Below are 16,354 nucleotides of genomic sequence, written 5' to 3' on the forward strand. Positions count from 1 at the left end.
CGACCCGAGATTGTTGTATTTTAATTGTTTAATTATTAATGTTATTTAAAAACATATCTGGGTCGATGTCATGCAGGTAACCGATCTCTTGGGCCTATATCAAATTGTTTTTTCCCAATTTGATCTAAACCCAAGTTGACATCTATTTAAGTCTTGACATATCCCCCGGGCTTGGAGAGCTGGTCCCCAGCGATAAAAAAAATATTCTATAAAGACTTAAATAGGAAACACACAATAAATTCTTTACAAATACAAAATAAAAGTTAATTACAATGCTACAGTGATCCTGAAAGTCATGAAAATAAAAAAAAATATTTTTATCGTTCACTCTTTAGTCCTGTACAATAATAAGGGTCCTACTCGATACCACCCGTATTGAAGAAGTGCGTCGTCCTTGTACGTTGCCTTCTGTTGCGTCCATTTCAACCATAGATTTTAACCGTAGCTCATATCAGTTAAGTAATGCACACGCCAACACTGCCTTCGCCTTTGTTTGTCTGGTTGCCTTCTTATCCATCGTATACTTCTATCCGTCCGCGCGCTTGGTTTCAATGTCAAACGGGCGACGGCCTTTTGAAATTGCTGGAATCAACGGAATACTGGACAATTATTTTTTCTTTTCTTCATTAGTGTACTGTTTTCATTCGAGCCAAACAAAATTTACTTGTTAATATTTCTTGGTTTTCTGGCTTCTCTGCGGTATTATGGGTTCAGTGGCTTGTTACTTCAACCATCCAAATTAGTTTTTTCTCCAGGCTGGTTATTGCTTCCATATCCGTATCAAAAATTTCCATACATCTCCAATCCATCGGAATTCAAGGCAAAAAGGCGAGCGGCGTGTTTAACATTTACTCAACTGAACAGAGCTTGTGATGCTGGAAAGTTTCATCTCACTGGTGTGGTTGGTACGTGTTTCCAGACAGCAACTCATTTCTTCCTCCGACTTCTTGCGAGAGGTACCGGGATCGTTACCCGGCGCCTCCACCACATGTCGCGACCTAGCTGGGGGTTGTTTGCTAGGGTCGCTATACCAGGTTCTCTCTCTCATTCAAACAAGACTTAATGGTTTAGTTAACTAAGTACTTACAGGAACATCTTCAGTCTGCACTGTCTTCTGCTAACGGACTGATGACGCGGATTACTAACTGTATAATATGACTCACATCGATGGACTAACTTCTCGACTCTCTTCAGCATACATTTTTATATTTTCTATCCCTCGTGGTCATCGCCGGTTACGTCGTTCAGTCTGTTTTCATCTAATTACATTCACCCGGCTATGACCATGAGGCAATCGAACTTTAGTAGCCTGCGTTTGATTATCGACCCGAGATTGTTGTATTTTAATTGTTTAATTATTAATGTTATTTAAAAACATATCTGGGTCGATGTCATGCAGGTAACCGATCTCTTGGGCCTATATCAAATTGTTTTTTCCCAATTTGATCTAAACCCAAGTTGACATCTATTTAAGTCTTGACATATCCCCCGGGCTTGGAGAGCTGGTCCCCAGCGATAAAAAAAATATTCTATAAAGACTTGACAATATTTCAATATTTTGTTTTAATTAATTTATTTATCATTTCTATTAGTTATGTTATTTAAAAACATTACTTTACTCCTTTTAATTTTAATCATTTAAATTTATTTTCTTAAATAATGGAGTTCAGAATAAGGCATTGATTTATAATATATATCCTATTATTACCTTTTATTACAACTGTGTTTTTGAGTGTAGTTAATTCCGTTTTTCTAAAAAATGGTCAATTTTCAGCAACTACAAACACAAAAATATGTTTTTTTTATAAAATTGAAGTGGTGATGTGTTTTGATCACTATGTGATATATCGATGGTATAAGCTAAGGGCTGGAGGATTTTAAGGTACTCTTCAATATATTCGAAATAAATTTCTTTCGTTGGTCTTTCGGGCTACATAACGAAGTCCGGGATTCACTTGAAAGATAACAGACTAACTATGCACGCGTAACAGCACATAATCAAAACCGGTTCAGAAAAAGTGACATTTTATTTACTAGTGGTATTGAGCATTGCTTTTTAGTGTTCCATACACAAAGGGTAAAAACGGGAACCCTGTTACTAAGACTTTGCTATCCGTCCGTCCGTCCGTCTGTCACAAAGGTCTATCTTATGAACCGTTATAGCTAGACAGTTGAAATTTTTACAGATAATGTAACTATGTTGCCGCTATAAGAACAAATACTAAAAACAGAATTAAATAAATGTTTATAAATAAAAAAGTACTTTCACTAAACATTATCTTTTAAATAAGAATTTTACATAGAATCTTTCAAGTCCTCAATGGCCGCGTGGTTAAAGCGTTAGGACTTTACGCTGCTATGACGTTGGAGCCGTAGTAAGGCAGGTTCGAATCCTAGTCAAGGCGACTTATTTTAATCATTTTTTTTTAATTTTTACATATTTATTTTTACTTTTTACATATTTATTATTAATTAATACAATTTTTAGTAATGTGTTTCTTCATTTTTTTTAAATTACTTATTCGCGCATTCAAAATTTCAGCTAAATCGGAAAAAAAGTTTATAATAATATAGTGTCTAAGGTTGTATAGATAATGAATGGTACGGAACCCTTCGTGCGCGAGTCCGACTCGCACTTGACCAATTTTTTATTCTGCTGCTTGGCTGCCGCCTAACAGTTTTAAAAGAATTGCTGTTGTCATAAAATATCCAATATAAAAATCTAACTTATCCTTTTTATAAAAAGACATAAATATTTTTAATGACTTAAGTATTTTATAAAAAGACTTAAATCTTTTTCTAGTTCGGAATAAAGATTTAAATCACATATCATTTTCAAAAAGACTTAAATTTTAAGTCTTAAGTCAGCTTTCAAAAAATGAGTCAAATGACTTAAGTCATTAAAATTATTTAAATCATAAAAAGACTTCTGTGAACATTAATTCCGGTTAAAACCGGAACGGTCAGGAATAAAAAAATATTTAAAAAATGCACATCGAAATGTCATTTACCTATAATATTCAGATTTGTATCTGAAAAAAATAGGTAAAGAAAACAAATCATGGCAGCAATTCTAAAATACCGCAGTGTTCAGTTAGAAAGCTTGAATAAAAAAATAAATCTGCCAAATATAAGTTTAATGGATTATAGTAATATATTTTATTTATAGCCAGATATAGACAAAATAAATCTGAAGCTTTTGAAGGATTGTTTTAATTTTGTATCACACATCGGCACCGATTTCTCTTCATACGAAAATAAAAGCCCCCGTTGGGGCGAGCGGACCGAAAATAACGAGAACACAACTAGGCCACTGCTGTTTTGCTATGCGAGCGGCCGATGATAAATAGGGCAGACCCTTTCTGTGGAAAGGGAAAACAATATGGAGCCCGGCTGGTTTCGAGCCGCCCGCGCTCCAACTTGGGAAACAATGTGATGAGACGCATGGCTGAAATATGTACGGTGCTGCGGCTAAAAAATGTGACATTGGGGAAATTTATTTTTAATAAACGAAGCCGTCTCGCAGGGGGGTTCCGGTTTATATTTAAACGGCGATGTTTCTTTGTAATTTTCACGTATAGGGTTCGCATATGCTGGCTGCGTCAAAAAATAGAGCATTTTTTACATTAACGTATTAGCGAGGAGTGCTTTAAATAAAAAAAGAGTCTGCTAATATTTATACAGGATGTCCTAATATTCCTTGGACATAGAACTATTACGTATTTTTGGAATCAAAATAAGTTTATTGAACACAATACCTCTATACAAAAGTGCTTCGTTTGTCCGCTAGAGGGCATTAAACTTTAAAAAATAAACACATGTTTTCAGATTTTAAGAACAGTTATTCCAATTTGAATGAGATTTTTGGTGTCTATGTTTTGCTAAGTGTTCTAACATTTGACTTTCACAAAGTTGAAAACTATCCCCATCCCTACATACATTTTAGTATAAATATTTTCCAACTCTACCGACGGCCGATTTTCTTTTCGTATAATGGTTCCTCTAGTATTTACTACATTTTTTTTTTTTTTGAAACATACCACCGCCTATATTTTTTGAGGAAAAAAAAAATATATATATACAGGGTGGCGCACCTTATTCGCTTTGCTCCCCTAACATTTTGCGCTGGATGTATACCATGATAGTAAGACCCATGATTACTTATGGAGCAGATGCCTGGTACACAAAACTAGAGCAATGGACGGCAAGGCTAAACCTATGCAAAGTCCAGAGATGGAGATACTAGCATGTGTTTGCATCACAGGAGCCATGAGAACCTGTCCAACAGCAGCAATGGAGGTCATTCTAGATCTAACACCACTGCACATTGTCATTGGTAGATATGCCAATGCGACAATGATTAGAATGGTCACTAACGGAATTAGTACTGGGAGAATTGTCAGATCAGGGGCTTGGAACACCCTCAAAAAGGAAATACCACTCCTGCAACTCCCAGTGGACGATATGCCAAGAACGTACAACTTTGACAAACATGTCAATGTAGTATTGAGCAATAAGAAGGATTGGAAGAGCGAAACGCTTGCCCATCAGTTAAAAGACCATACCATAACTTGGTATACTGATGCTTCCAAATCCAATACGGGAACAGGGATCGGAGTGTTTGGGCCGAGAGCTAATTACTCCGAACCAATGGGCCCTAGTATCCTACAGGCAGAAATCTACGCTATCGAGAGATGCGTACAACTTATCTTAGATAGGAACTATCGGACACAAGAAATAGCCATCTTATCTGATAGTCAAGCAGCGTTAAAGGCGATCAACTCAGTATCAATCGATTCGAAATTGGTCAAAGAATGCTTAGAGAAGCTGAATAAATTAGGCAAAGAAAACAAAGTCCTCCTACACTGGGTGCCTGCTCACCAAGGGATAGAAGGCAATGAAAAGCAAATAATCTAGCTAGGAAAGGAGCGAACACTCCACTAACTGGACCAGAACCGTTCTGCTTTCAAGTGGTAACCAACTCAAGGCGGAACTCAAGAACTTGGAAGATTCCATCCGCAACCTGGAATGGAAATCTTGCAATGGTCTAGGACACTCGAAGAAGTTTCTGAGGGCTTATGATCAAGAAAAATCACAGATCTTCCTGGGTCTGAGTAAGAACAATCTTCGGATTGTCACGGGGTTTTTAACAGGACACTGTCTCCTCAATGAACACCTCAGTAGATTGAAACTAAGAAGAAACGGCGAATGCAGATTCTGTGGGGAAGATGGTGAAACACCAGTACACCTCATCACTGAGTGCGCCGAGACGACAACCATTCGTGCCATGAATTTTGGTACGACTGAATGGAGAACTACCCTCTATAAAACCGTCCCAGATACTGGCTTTTGTCAAAGCCCTGGGACTGTATGATGAGTTATGATTCAAGAAAGGGGGACACAATGGATCTGTAAGGTCGAAGTGATTAACCCCCCTCCCACTCATTCTAATTCTAATTCTAATTCTAACCTCATTCGCTTCGGTGGATTATACAAAAACGGAAAGATGTAGAAACCAATTTTTTTATGGGTATATGTAGAGAGGCAATATGCATAATTTAAAATTATTTTCAAATGTACAGGGTGTGTCATAACTAAGATCCATATCCAAAGTTATATTTTTTCTTATTGAACATCCTGTATTTTATTTAGTTTTTGGATTCTTGGCCATAAAATAAGGCATTTATTATAAGGGTTTAATATGTTTAAATGCTTTGATTTATAAGATATTTAAAGATATTTAAATATGCATGCTATAAAAAAATTGTCAACACCCTGTACATTACTTTTCAGAGTTAATTCTTGTGCTGACTTTGAAGCCAGATAAATAAGCTTTACTAAAAAATGTTATTGCTTCCTTAAATGTATACAGGGGTATCAAGAATTGCTGGGCTATTTTAAATATTTGTTTTACATAAAAACTTCGTTATTTTAAATACAACACTATGTATTTTTTTAAAACAAGTCGAAGCAGATTTAAATGCTCTTTCAAACTATATTAGGGTTTCCTATACCTTTCTGGCTCAGATTTTGAATAAAAAGCGATTTTTCAATAAAATGGTAATCAAATTGGCTGGTGTCACCATGGCAATTTGCTAGTGACAGTTAGTAGCTACGTATTTTCAAAAGTGACATTACTTGATGGACTTTATTTATTTAAATTTATAATTTATAACAGTTAACTTTTATTTAATTTACCTACAATAGTTTAATAAGTAAGTATTTATTATTTTATCAAGAGAAATAAAGAAGTAGTTCTTTGATTTATATTAAGATGACTTGTATTTTCTTTACTTCCAATTGCAGGTTTCCGCCTAATAGGTTTTTTACATACCACACTATCAGCTCTGCGAAATAGGAAAAGTAGTATTTTAAACAAACTCTTATCAAGAAAATTTCTATTTGGATATCTTGAGCATAAACCCTTCAGGCCAACAAACAATTGTCCTTACAAAATAAAATCACTAGCAACATATCCATTCCTTCCGCCAGCAGATGCTGCTTCATTTTTCTTGATAAAATAATAAATACTTACTTATTAACCTTATTGTAGGTAAATTAATTAGAAATGTCCTGTTATAGATTTAAATAAAGTCCAAGTAGAACCTCTGAAGGCAGGTAAGGGGACAATTAACTCACAATCTTTAAAAGATTATGAGTTATTTGCCCCCCTACTCGCCTTCAGAGGTTTTACTTTGATAATATGTGTACTCACACTGGGTTAGAGAACGTTTAGATTTAAATAAAGTCTATAAACTAATGTCGATTTTGAAAATACCTACTGAGTGTCACTAGAAAATTGCCATGGCGACATCATCCATCTTAATTACAATTTTATTGAAAAATCGCTTTTTATTCAAAATCTGAGCCAGATAGGTATAGGAAACCCTAATATAGTTTGAAAGAGCATTTAAATCTGCTTCGACTTATTTAGAAAAATATATAGTATTGTATTTGAAATAACGAAAAGTTTTTATGTAAAATAAATATTTAAAATAGACTAGCAATTTTTGGTACCCCTGTATACATTTAACTCTTAGTGAAATATATCATAGAAAGTATAAAATACATTTATGATAGTACCGTACAATCGAAAAAAAACGACGTTAAAGACGGCTGGGAAATGACAATCGATAATAATTTTGGCGGGGTCAATCTCTAGTCGTCATTTATTAAAAATTGATATTAAACTTGCCAAAAATTAACACTCAATAGACAGATTAAAAAACATAAACATACAAATATGTTCCTGAAAATAGTATATTGTTTTATTAGGAGTAAAAATTACACTTTTTGTGGCGAGGCTGTACGTTTGACATACAGCCGATGCACAAAAAGTCATTTTTACACCGAATAGAACATATTATTTTTTTCAAACGCCACAAATAAGTTTTTTTACAATTTCAAACGTCTTCCAAATAATATAAAAAGATTTAAAAGTCATACCTTGTATGTAATTATATATGGAGAACCTATGGTTACGCTCGTTGAATTCGACACTTTATATCAGTTTAATAATATATTTTCGTACTTTTATGCTTAGGCGTAAAAATCCTTTACTTTTATGCCTAGGCGTTAAAATGACTTGAAATGATATTGTCAATCACGTCGCAAAAATTAATACTTCTGTGACGTTTGAAAAAAATACCTTTTCTCGAATTTTAAACTACATACTTTATTTAAAAATAATGTTTACTCAATACAAAAATAAATTACAACCTTTTTTAAGGCTAACTAGAAATAAGCGCCATTAAAAAACGAAGAACAGTACGGGCAAAGTAAATCACGACTAGGGCTTGACCTCGCTAAAATTATCATCGATTGTCATTCTCCAGCCGTCTTTGACGCCATTTTTTTTCAATCGTATAGTATTATGAATCAAAACCAACTATTTTCTATAATCTCAAATCGTGGTCTTTGAAAATACTGTCCGTTAAATCGAGCGTTCGACACCGTCCCACAATTTCTATATCTACGATGCGCACTTTATAAATTTTCGCCCGCCCTGCCCTTTGGCCCGCAAATAGGGGGCGATACGCGCAATCTACCCTATCCAACGTTCCGGTCCAGATTCCCCATTATAAAGCCATAAATTGTCTCGCAGTGAGCTATTACACTTATCCCGCTACAATCCATCTACGTTGCCAGATTTTAAAAATAACATTTTTGTTTGTTTGTAGATAGGCTAATAATAGAGGTTATAAGGAGTCTGATACCTATTTGGATTAGATAAATAATGTTTATTTATTTAAAAAAATAAAAATATTAACAAATTAGTTTTTGTTTAAAATAGGATATTAGGTAACTGCACTCAGATGCAAAAAAACGCAACGGAGAAATTTTTAATCAAATATTTAAAAGTATTATTTCTAGTCCTATTTTCATAATTTTTTTACCAAGCTGTATATAATTATATCAACTTTAATTCGTAAACTCAGTTTTTTTTTATAAACATTAGTATTTGGCATATTATACCGAGTTAATCGAGGGGTTGTTTTTTACCTTAACTTTGTGTAATAATTTCGTGTGTAAATTTTCCTAAAATATAATTTTACGGTTAGAACCATGTCTCCTGAGTATCTTGTGTTTTGGATCATGTCAAGTTGCCTTGGTTAATTTTTTAGAGCGAAATGAACTTGCCACCAACAATACGCAATTTTTACCATTATCATTTTTTTAAGTTATTTTTCAATATGACAAGGCCGTTTGGTGATTATTGTAAACTATATACTACTATAAACTGCTCATCATGTTCGACGTTTAGAAAATACGATTTAGAGGGCGCGAAAAGGTACCAGTTTCTTCAGCGGTACCAACTTCCCTTGGTTCTTAAAGAAGACTGGGAAAGCATAACGCATTATGATATATGCAGCCTCAATGACAGTATGAACAGACGTATACAGGTAGTTATAGCAGCCAAGGGAGTATTTTTTACAACTTTTTTTCTGTTTGTATACTTGAGTATTACAGAGATGTTTTCTTTAATATCGTTAGTTCTGTTATCGTTATAAATGTTTATTAAAACAAGGAGTGTATCGTTTTTTATAAATTTAGTATAGAGTATCCAATGCAGCGTAATATGACGTTACGACAATGGTGACTGTTGTCCAAATTATTAACCAAACCAAACCAACTAAAACCATCTTGGCATATTAAAAAATTACATCAAAAAGTAATGTTTATTGAAAAAATTGCAAATTGATTAAAGATTAACCAAAGCATGTATTCAATGAATCAAAAAACAAAATGCTCAGGAATCATCTTATAATAATATTCTATATATCAGCTGTAATTAAATTTCTGTATTGTATAAAAATGGTTTTCAATCTTAGTGTGATTATATTAAGGAAAACAATGAAATATTTATATAATTGTTTATTTATTGCATTGTTTATGTATGTCTTGTTTATTAGAAATCAGAATAGTGTTTTTTTTTTAAATTAACGTAATAATAATACTATGCCATATACATTATTCTTGGTTCGTCTTTTTAATCTATTAGAGATATTTATTTTAACCTTCTAAAAACATTGATAACGTTTTCAGCAAGTGATATGATAAAAAAACAAATACATAATAGTTTATATTTTCAAACCCCAACCAAATTTGGATAAAGCAATAATTAGAACTTAGAAAAAAGATTTCTTAGAACTTAAAACCGAAAAAAATCAAAGATGTCCCTTGACTTAAGTAGGAATAATTTTCGGATTCTCGCGGTGTTTTTAACAGGACACTGTCTCCTCAATAAACACATCACTAAATTGAAGCTAAGAAACAACAGCGAATGCAGACTCTGTGGGGAAAATAAGAAAACACCAAAACACCTCATCACTGAGTGCGCCGAGACGAGAATCATTTGTGCCATAAACTTTGATACGACTGATATCGGACATGGAAAACTAACCTCTGTAAAAATGTCGCAGGTACTAGCTTGTGTCTAAGTCCTGATACCGTATGATGAGTTATAAGTCAACAAAGGGGGACACAATAGATTTGTAAGGTCGACTATGACTCGATTAATACCTTGACAAGACTGAAAATATCAAGCTAACTGTAGGGTAGCATCTGTCGCGATTGCGATATAAAGACGCTTAGGGATAATAAACGGCAACGTCGCGACAATTTCCGTCGTCGTCGCCGTTGGCCACGCCCCCCACGTGCATCGGCGGTCGCGAGGGGTGGGGGACGTGACGTAACACGCAGTGCGGAAAGGAACGCGGCTGATCGCAGACCAGTCCGACATCTAGTGTGGCGCTGTCGAGATATGAACATTCTAGGTAAGCGCTGCCAAACAATCGCTTTATAGTTGCGATCTTTTGTTTTCAGTTCCGTTACGTAAGCGCGTTTATATAAATGTTTATTTTTTTTTGTGTGTCGTGCTTGTTGGTAGAGTGCTTTAAAGGAGTGGAGTGTGTATAACATATGTTTTTTTTACAATATGTTAAGCTTCATTTAGAACCTCGCAATTAGTGGTTTTAATTACACTTTATGCTCTTTAGTTTACGATTATTCACAATGTCTAAAAAACATAATTAAAATTAATAAGAATATCCTAGCAACAGCTTGCCAGTCAGTTGTATCCATAGAGAAAGCCTAATATTTAGCTTATATAACAATCAACTTTTGATTTCTAACCACAATTTCTCTTGACGGATGACAATCAAAGTCCAAAATGACCTTCTTCGCAAATTTTGAAGTATAATTAGTGGAAAAGTCAAAAGTTTGTTAACTTTTTTACTAATTGAAAATGGCTACCACTAATTTTGACGTTCTGAATGCTTACATTGAAATAAGAGGAACAAACTTCTACGCTAATTGAAACTACTAATTTATTCCACTAATTGCGAGGTTCTGACTGAAGCTTTTGGGCATACTATTGAATAAAAACGGCGTCAAATGCGGCTTGGGAACGACAATCGATGATAATTTTGACGAGGTCAAGCCCTAGACGTCATTTACTGGTTACAGCGCTTACTGCCAGTTGGCGTTAAAAAGGTTATAATTTATTTTTATATTGAGTAAAAATGATTTTTAAATATTGTAGTTTATAATTCGGGAAAAATATTTTTTTTGTAAATAGATTAGTGTCTGGAAACGGACTATTCTTTTTAAAAATTTCCATAATAATTTATGTTAATTTTTTACAAACTTTTAGTAAATAACATCTAGAGGTTAACCTCGTCAAAATTATCGTCGATTATCTTACCCCAGCCGTTTTTGAGACCGTTTTTTTTTTCAATCATACGGTGTTACTTTATTTTCAATCATACGGTGTTACGTTATTTTATATGCATTATAGATATAGCAATATTTGTCATTGTCTATATGCTTTTATTATGTGTAGTATGATATTCTAATGAAAATAAAAATAAGGAATAAATGTAAAAATAAAAAACTAAAGAATAAATAAAAAGATATATTAAAAACTAGATGTTATAAGAGTCCAGAATTTGTAAATGAATACTCTAAAAGTCAATTGCGGACAAATGACGTACACTGGTTTATTTCATACTGTTTGGACAAAATCTATGTTTTCAAATAATTCTACAATTTTTAATCCGCTTATGCTACATGGATTCCATCTGGAGGCACGGCAGAGACCCCACAAGTGGAGCACAAGCGTACCATTCTTTCCTCGAAGCAACTCACGGCACTTAGATTCCCCTGTAACTTTGTTGTGAATAAAGCAAGAAACTTAAATTTCAGTCATCAAATTTTACAGCTATCGCTGACGCCATTTTTTTTCGATTATACCGTATTATAGAAAATTATATTTTAGTTCGATAACTTTTAAATAATTTTATAATTAATATATTTGAATAAGCTTTAATATCTGTAATAAACTCCAGTTTTAATAAACATTAATGACATTTTCATAATATAAATAACTATGATACACAATTTATATATTTTGCATTAAACATGTTATTAAAATTATTAAATGCCAATTTTATATGCCTCTATAAATCTATTTGTATTTGCAAATTAATAAATAACTGTATTGGTTTAATATTTTCTAAAAGTTATCTGAAATATTAATATTATAATAAAGAGATAACACGGAATGGTATAAGTTCAAAAGTTAAAGTTCATATTATATTATGGTATGGTATAGTATTTAACTTTTGTATTTTAAGTTTTATTAACAATTAAGCTATAAATAACTGAACTAAATTATACTTGTGATTTTTTATGTGTCCATCGTCAATCCAATTTTGACTGAAGACAAAAATGAGGGAATATACAATATACTTCCTGGTTCACCAGAAATGACTACAACTTTTGATTTTTAAATGACACCCTCGGTATATTTCTACTTTATTCTATAGAAAATGACACTCTGAATAGAATGGCATGTCATATGTCAACTTTTGACATTTTTGTTTATAAAAATTGTAATTTAAACTTCAATCTAGAGTGCCATGGCTGTGTTAAGACTAATTTTTAATCAAGGACCCTTGGAAAAATAGATCTGATGTTCTAATGTTTATGTATTTTGTCCTGGCCGTTAAAAGCTGCCCAAATCGTATTTTTAATCGTATCTCAATTTTTTTTCAAATGGAACAAGGGTGGCTCATTAGCATATTTGGAAAAAGCATTTTTTTACGAATAATTTGGTACCACACACATGGTATTTCGAGTCAAATTGTCGTTATGAATTGCATGTTACAATTTCAAATAAACTATATGCGACTATTTCAAAAGTTGACATATGATATGTCATTCTATTTAGAGTATCATTTTCCATCAAATGAAATAAAAAAATACCAAGGTTGTCATTTAGAAATCAAAAGTAGTAGTTATTTCTCGTAAAACAGAAAGTGACCTAAAACAATTGAATACGCCAATCAATATATCAAATCTCGTTTTTTTTATCTAAAAAAATAAAAAAGTTATAGGGGTGAGCCACTTTTGAGACGCACCTGGTATAAAATGAAGGTACCCTGGCGTAGCTCAAGCACTAATGCGTTGATCTGCGGTGCGAGAGGTTCTAAGTTCGATCTCCAGCCTGTACGGTCGCCTTTTTTTAATTAAAATAAAAATATTTATTTATCTAAATAGAGAGACCAACGAGCCTCTATTGCCACCTCAAGAAAGGCAATGGCAAACCACCTTGAGTATATTTGCCTTGTGCAGCCTCTCAAATAGTGCCGTTTGGATTTGGCGATAAACTGTAGGTCCCGTGTACTTGCCAAACACTTATGACATACATCAGAAGTAGATGCGAGAGGTAGGGAATGCCTTGTATATAGTATGGCACTGTAAGAGGAAGAATGAAGTCAAACGTACAGCCTCGCCACAGAAAGTGTCATTTTTACTCCTAATAAAACAATATACTATTATAATATATTTATACGTCCAAATATTTTATCGCTCATTTTTAAAAAATAAGGGAAATTAAATTTCAAAAATAATTTTTTTTATTTTTACATAAACAAGGTTAATATGACAACAGTTAAATTCACATAATAATAAAATGCGTAATGACATACAATCAAATTGCTTTATAGTATTTAGTGCCATCTATTGAATTTTTGAAACTATTGTTTGCTCTAGATTATTTTAATGCATTAATATCGCATAACAAAGAGACTATTCAAATTAATGCATTTTCGAACAAAATGATTCTATTACAACCGTATCTGAACTTCAATAATTTATTACAGACAAATATCATTTTAACATGCCGTACCGGATAATTTTAAATAACTGTATTTTATCTAGACGCATCAATCAAACTCGTGCGGGGAAATAGTTTGATATAATTTAAATACAAATTCTGTTTACAAATGGTTATTTTGTTGGGGATTATAATTACTTTAGCCGGTTTTGATAAATGAACTGTGCCAAAATATTGGCGCTTACGAATTACGAATGTATTGTTTAATTTGTGATTTTCATTTGGAATTTAACGGTAATAAGCGCTTTTATTTCAAATAAACGTTGATAAATATATTTTTGCATAATTATATCGGATTAAATTAATTACAAAACGTAATTAATTATTTATTAAAAAGCTTAAATTAAACTAAAATTCATTAATTATTTATTTCGCGGTATTTTTCTTCTTTAAGTAATTTGCATTACAATTTATACTTCCTATAATTAGTTTTCAAATATATCTTACGGTCGAAAAAAACAGCGTCAGAGATGGCTTGGAAATGACGATCGCTGTCATTTTTAAAATTATGTGGGAAATGTCATCAATCGTGATTTCCAAGCCAAAGTAGGTAAAAGTTTGCTTTTGTTGGCTTATTGTTTTAGAGATTTGACTCTTGACTGTTATATCTACGTGCGAAGGAAATCTTTGTTAACGCGATTTTATTCTTTAAATTATAAATAAAAATAGATTGTATCAACTTAAAAACACTTTGAAACTAGTACACACATTCGCTTTAAATTTCGAAACTGTTTCAACATTCTGTGGTTTCAGCTGTTTTACGGGCGCTGTAGACGGTAAAGCTGGGCCGAATTTATTAAATTAAAAAATTCTTGTCGATAACCCTTTTTGGTTTGAAAACCTGTAAATGAAATAACGTGGCTTGATACATTTTGTTTATATTTTATATACAAAACAGAAAAGCATTATACAGTTCAAACCAAATAAACTTTTAGTCACGTGGTTAAGCATGACCAGCACAGCGCAGCGTTGCCCTTTTATATATGTATTATTTTTTATGATATATGTTACTTTTACATATTTTCTTTTAATCAAAATATTTTAGGAAACAAAAATAAATTAATTATAAATATATAAAAAGTTATTATTTACAAAACTCACCTTCTTAACGGCACTTAAGGCACATAAAGGGCCATTACTACCGCTTTCTCGTGGCAACTTGACATTCTGTTACAGCAGAGCTACCACCTGAATCTCCAGCGCGAAATTAAAATTTTTAGTCAGCACGGCGCCGGCGCCGAATATGTCCATGGTTGGCAACAATGAATTTAAAAATTGCGCCCTCGATTACGTAGTACTTATATTTTTTATATTGTTACGTGTTGAAATATAGTTTTAATCATAACTATCGATAATAAGAATGTTACATATTATGTTTTACGTTACATCTAATAAGATATTACATATTACGTCAAAACTGTCAATCAACTACTTTGACAGAACTGTGGACAGAATAACAAATAATAGAACAGTACTAAAACTATTTGAATTATAAAATGAGCGAAGAATCGCTTTTAATTTTGTTAAGCTCATTATTTTCTTATTTGAAAAATTGCAATAACGCAAGGACACGTTTAGATAGGAAAAATGCAAATATAGCAAATTACACAGAAATGTATTTTTGTGTAATTTGTATGAAGTGGGAAAAAGTATTTTATATTTTCCTGTAATATTAACCGAAAGGCGTAATTGTATAAGATTTAGTTCTCGTTGTTTTTAATTAAACTTAAAAACGGTTAAAGGTATATGTTTTTGTACCTAAAATAAATTAATCATAATGGCATAACTAATGTCTTTGCACTTTACCATACATGGTATTTTGTTCACACCTTTTCTGAATTTTCACTTTCTCAGCAATTTTTCACTTGTTAGTTGCATTTTCTCGTATGAATAATTAGAAATATAGGTCATGTAGGAAGTGGCAATATTGCATCCCTTTTAGTGCCGTAACCATGGTAATATCAGAGATTAAAAAAATATACCGTGTGAAAAATTACGGTAAACAGACTGTTCTAAAAAGTTTTTTAAAATATACGGGAAAATTTAAAAGAAAATGCTAGATTTTCAACATTTTTTTGGCGAAAAAACCTTATATACGTGTTCCTGGGGTCGAATAATACAAACCCTGAAAATATTACCACTTATTTAAGACTCGCCCTGTATATAAAGTATATAAACTATAAATAAAAAAGAAAAAATATTCTATAAAATTATATTAAAACTGATTTTGAACAATTGTGTATCATAGCCGTATAAATTATGAGATTATTGTTGATCGTTTTTATTGATCTGTTGAAGTAAAAAGAGCAATTTTTTACTGTAAATAATAAAAATAAATTAACGTAATTTAAATATAAAGTTACGCTAACGTTGTGGCTTCATGCGCCAATTTGCATAAAGTCAGCTTAAATTATTGTTTTCCCTCCATAACAGAATTTCCATTTTTCCCTACGCTTACCTGTTCCAAATTGATCCAGAAAAAAGCGATCTCGTTAGATTTTCATTAATATTACATGCATCAATAATCCGCGTTTGTCGGAGCAGACGCTGTAATCTAAATTACTACCATTTGTATAAAATTTGAATTTCAAGTTCGACCGCGAAAAAATATGTTTTTTACTCTATTTTATGCTGGTTAAATTAATATCAGGATTAATTCAGCCTTAGTTACAA

At 32.5% G+C, this 16,354-nt stretch overlaps 1 protein-coding gene across 7 annotated transcripts in view; it reads left to right on the top strand.

Annotated features, from left to right (window-relative positions):
• LOC115880220 (complexin) overlaps positions 1-16,354 on the top strand; it is a 983,791-nt gene that overhangs the window by 785,421 nt on the left and 182,016 nt on the right. Inside the window, exon 1 of one of the 7 annotated variants that reach the window (XM_030897373.1) lies at positions 10,250-10,277. The exons of the other annotated variants lie outside the window; for them this stretch is intronic. Within the exon in view, the coding sequence (XP_030753233.1) occupies positions 10,265-10,277 (13 nt within the window). The 5' untranslated portion in view covers positions 10,250-10,264. Of the gene's footprint in view, positions 1-10,249; positions 10,278-16,354 lie in introns of those variants that run through there. 7 annotated transcript variants of the gene reach the window in all.

Source organism: Sitophilus oryzae, unplaced genomic scaffold (assembly GCF_002938485.1).
Source record: "Sitophilus oryzae breed Bouriz unplaced genomic scaffold, Soryzae_2.0 scaffold_1620_pilon_pilon, whole genome shotgun sequence".
In the NCBI taxonomy this organism is placed as follows: Eukaryota; Metazoa; Arthropoda; class Insecta; order Coleoptera; family Curculionidae; genus Sitophilus; species Sitophilus oryzae.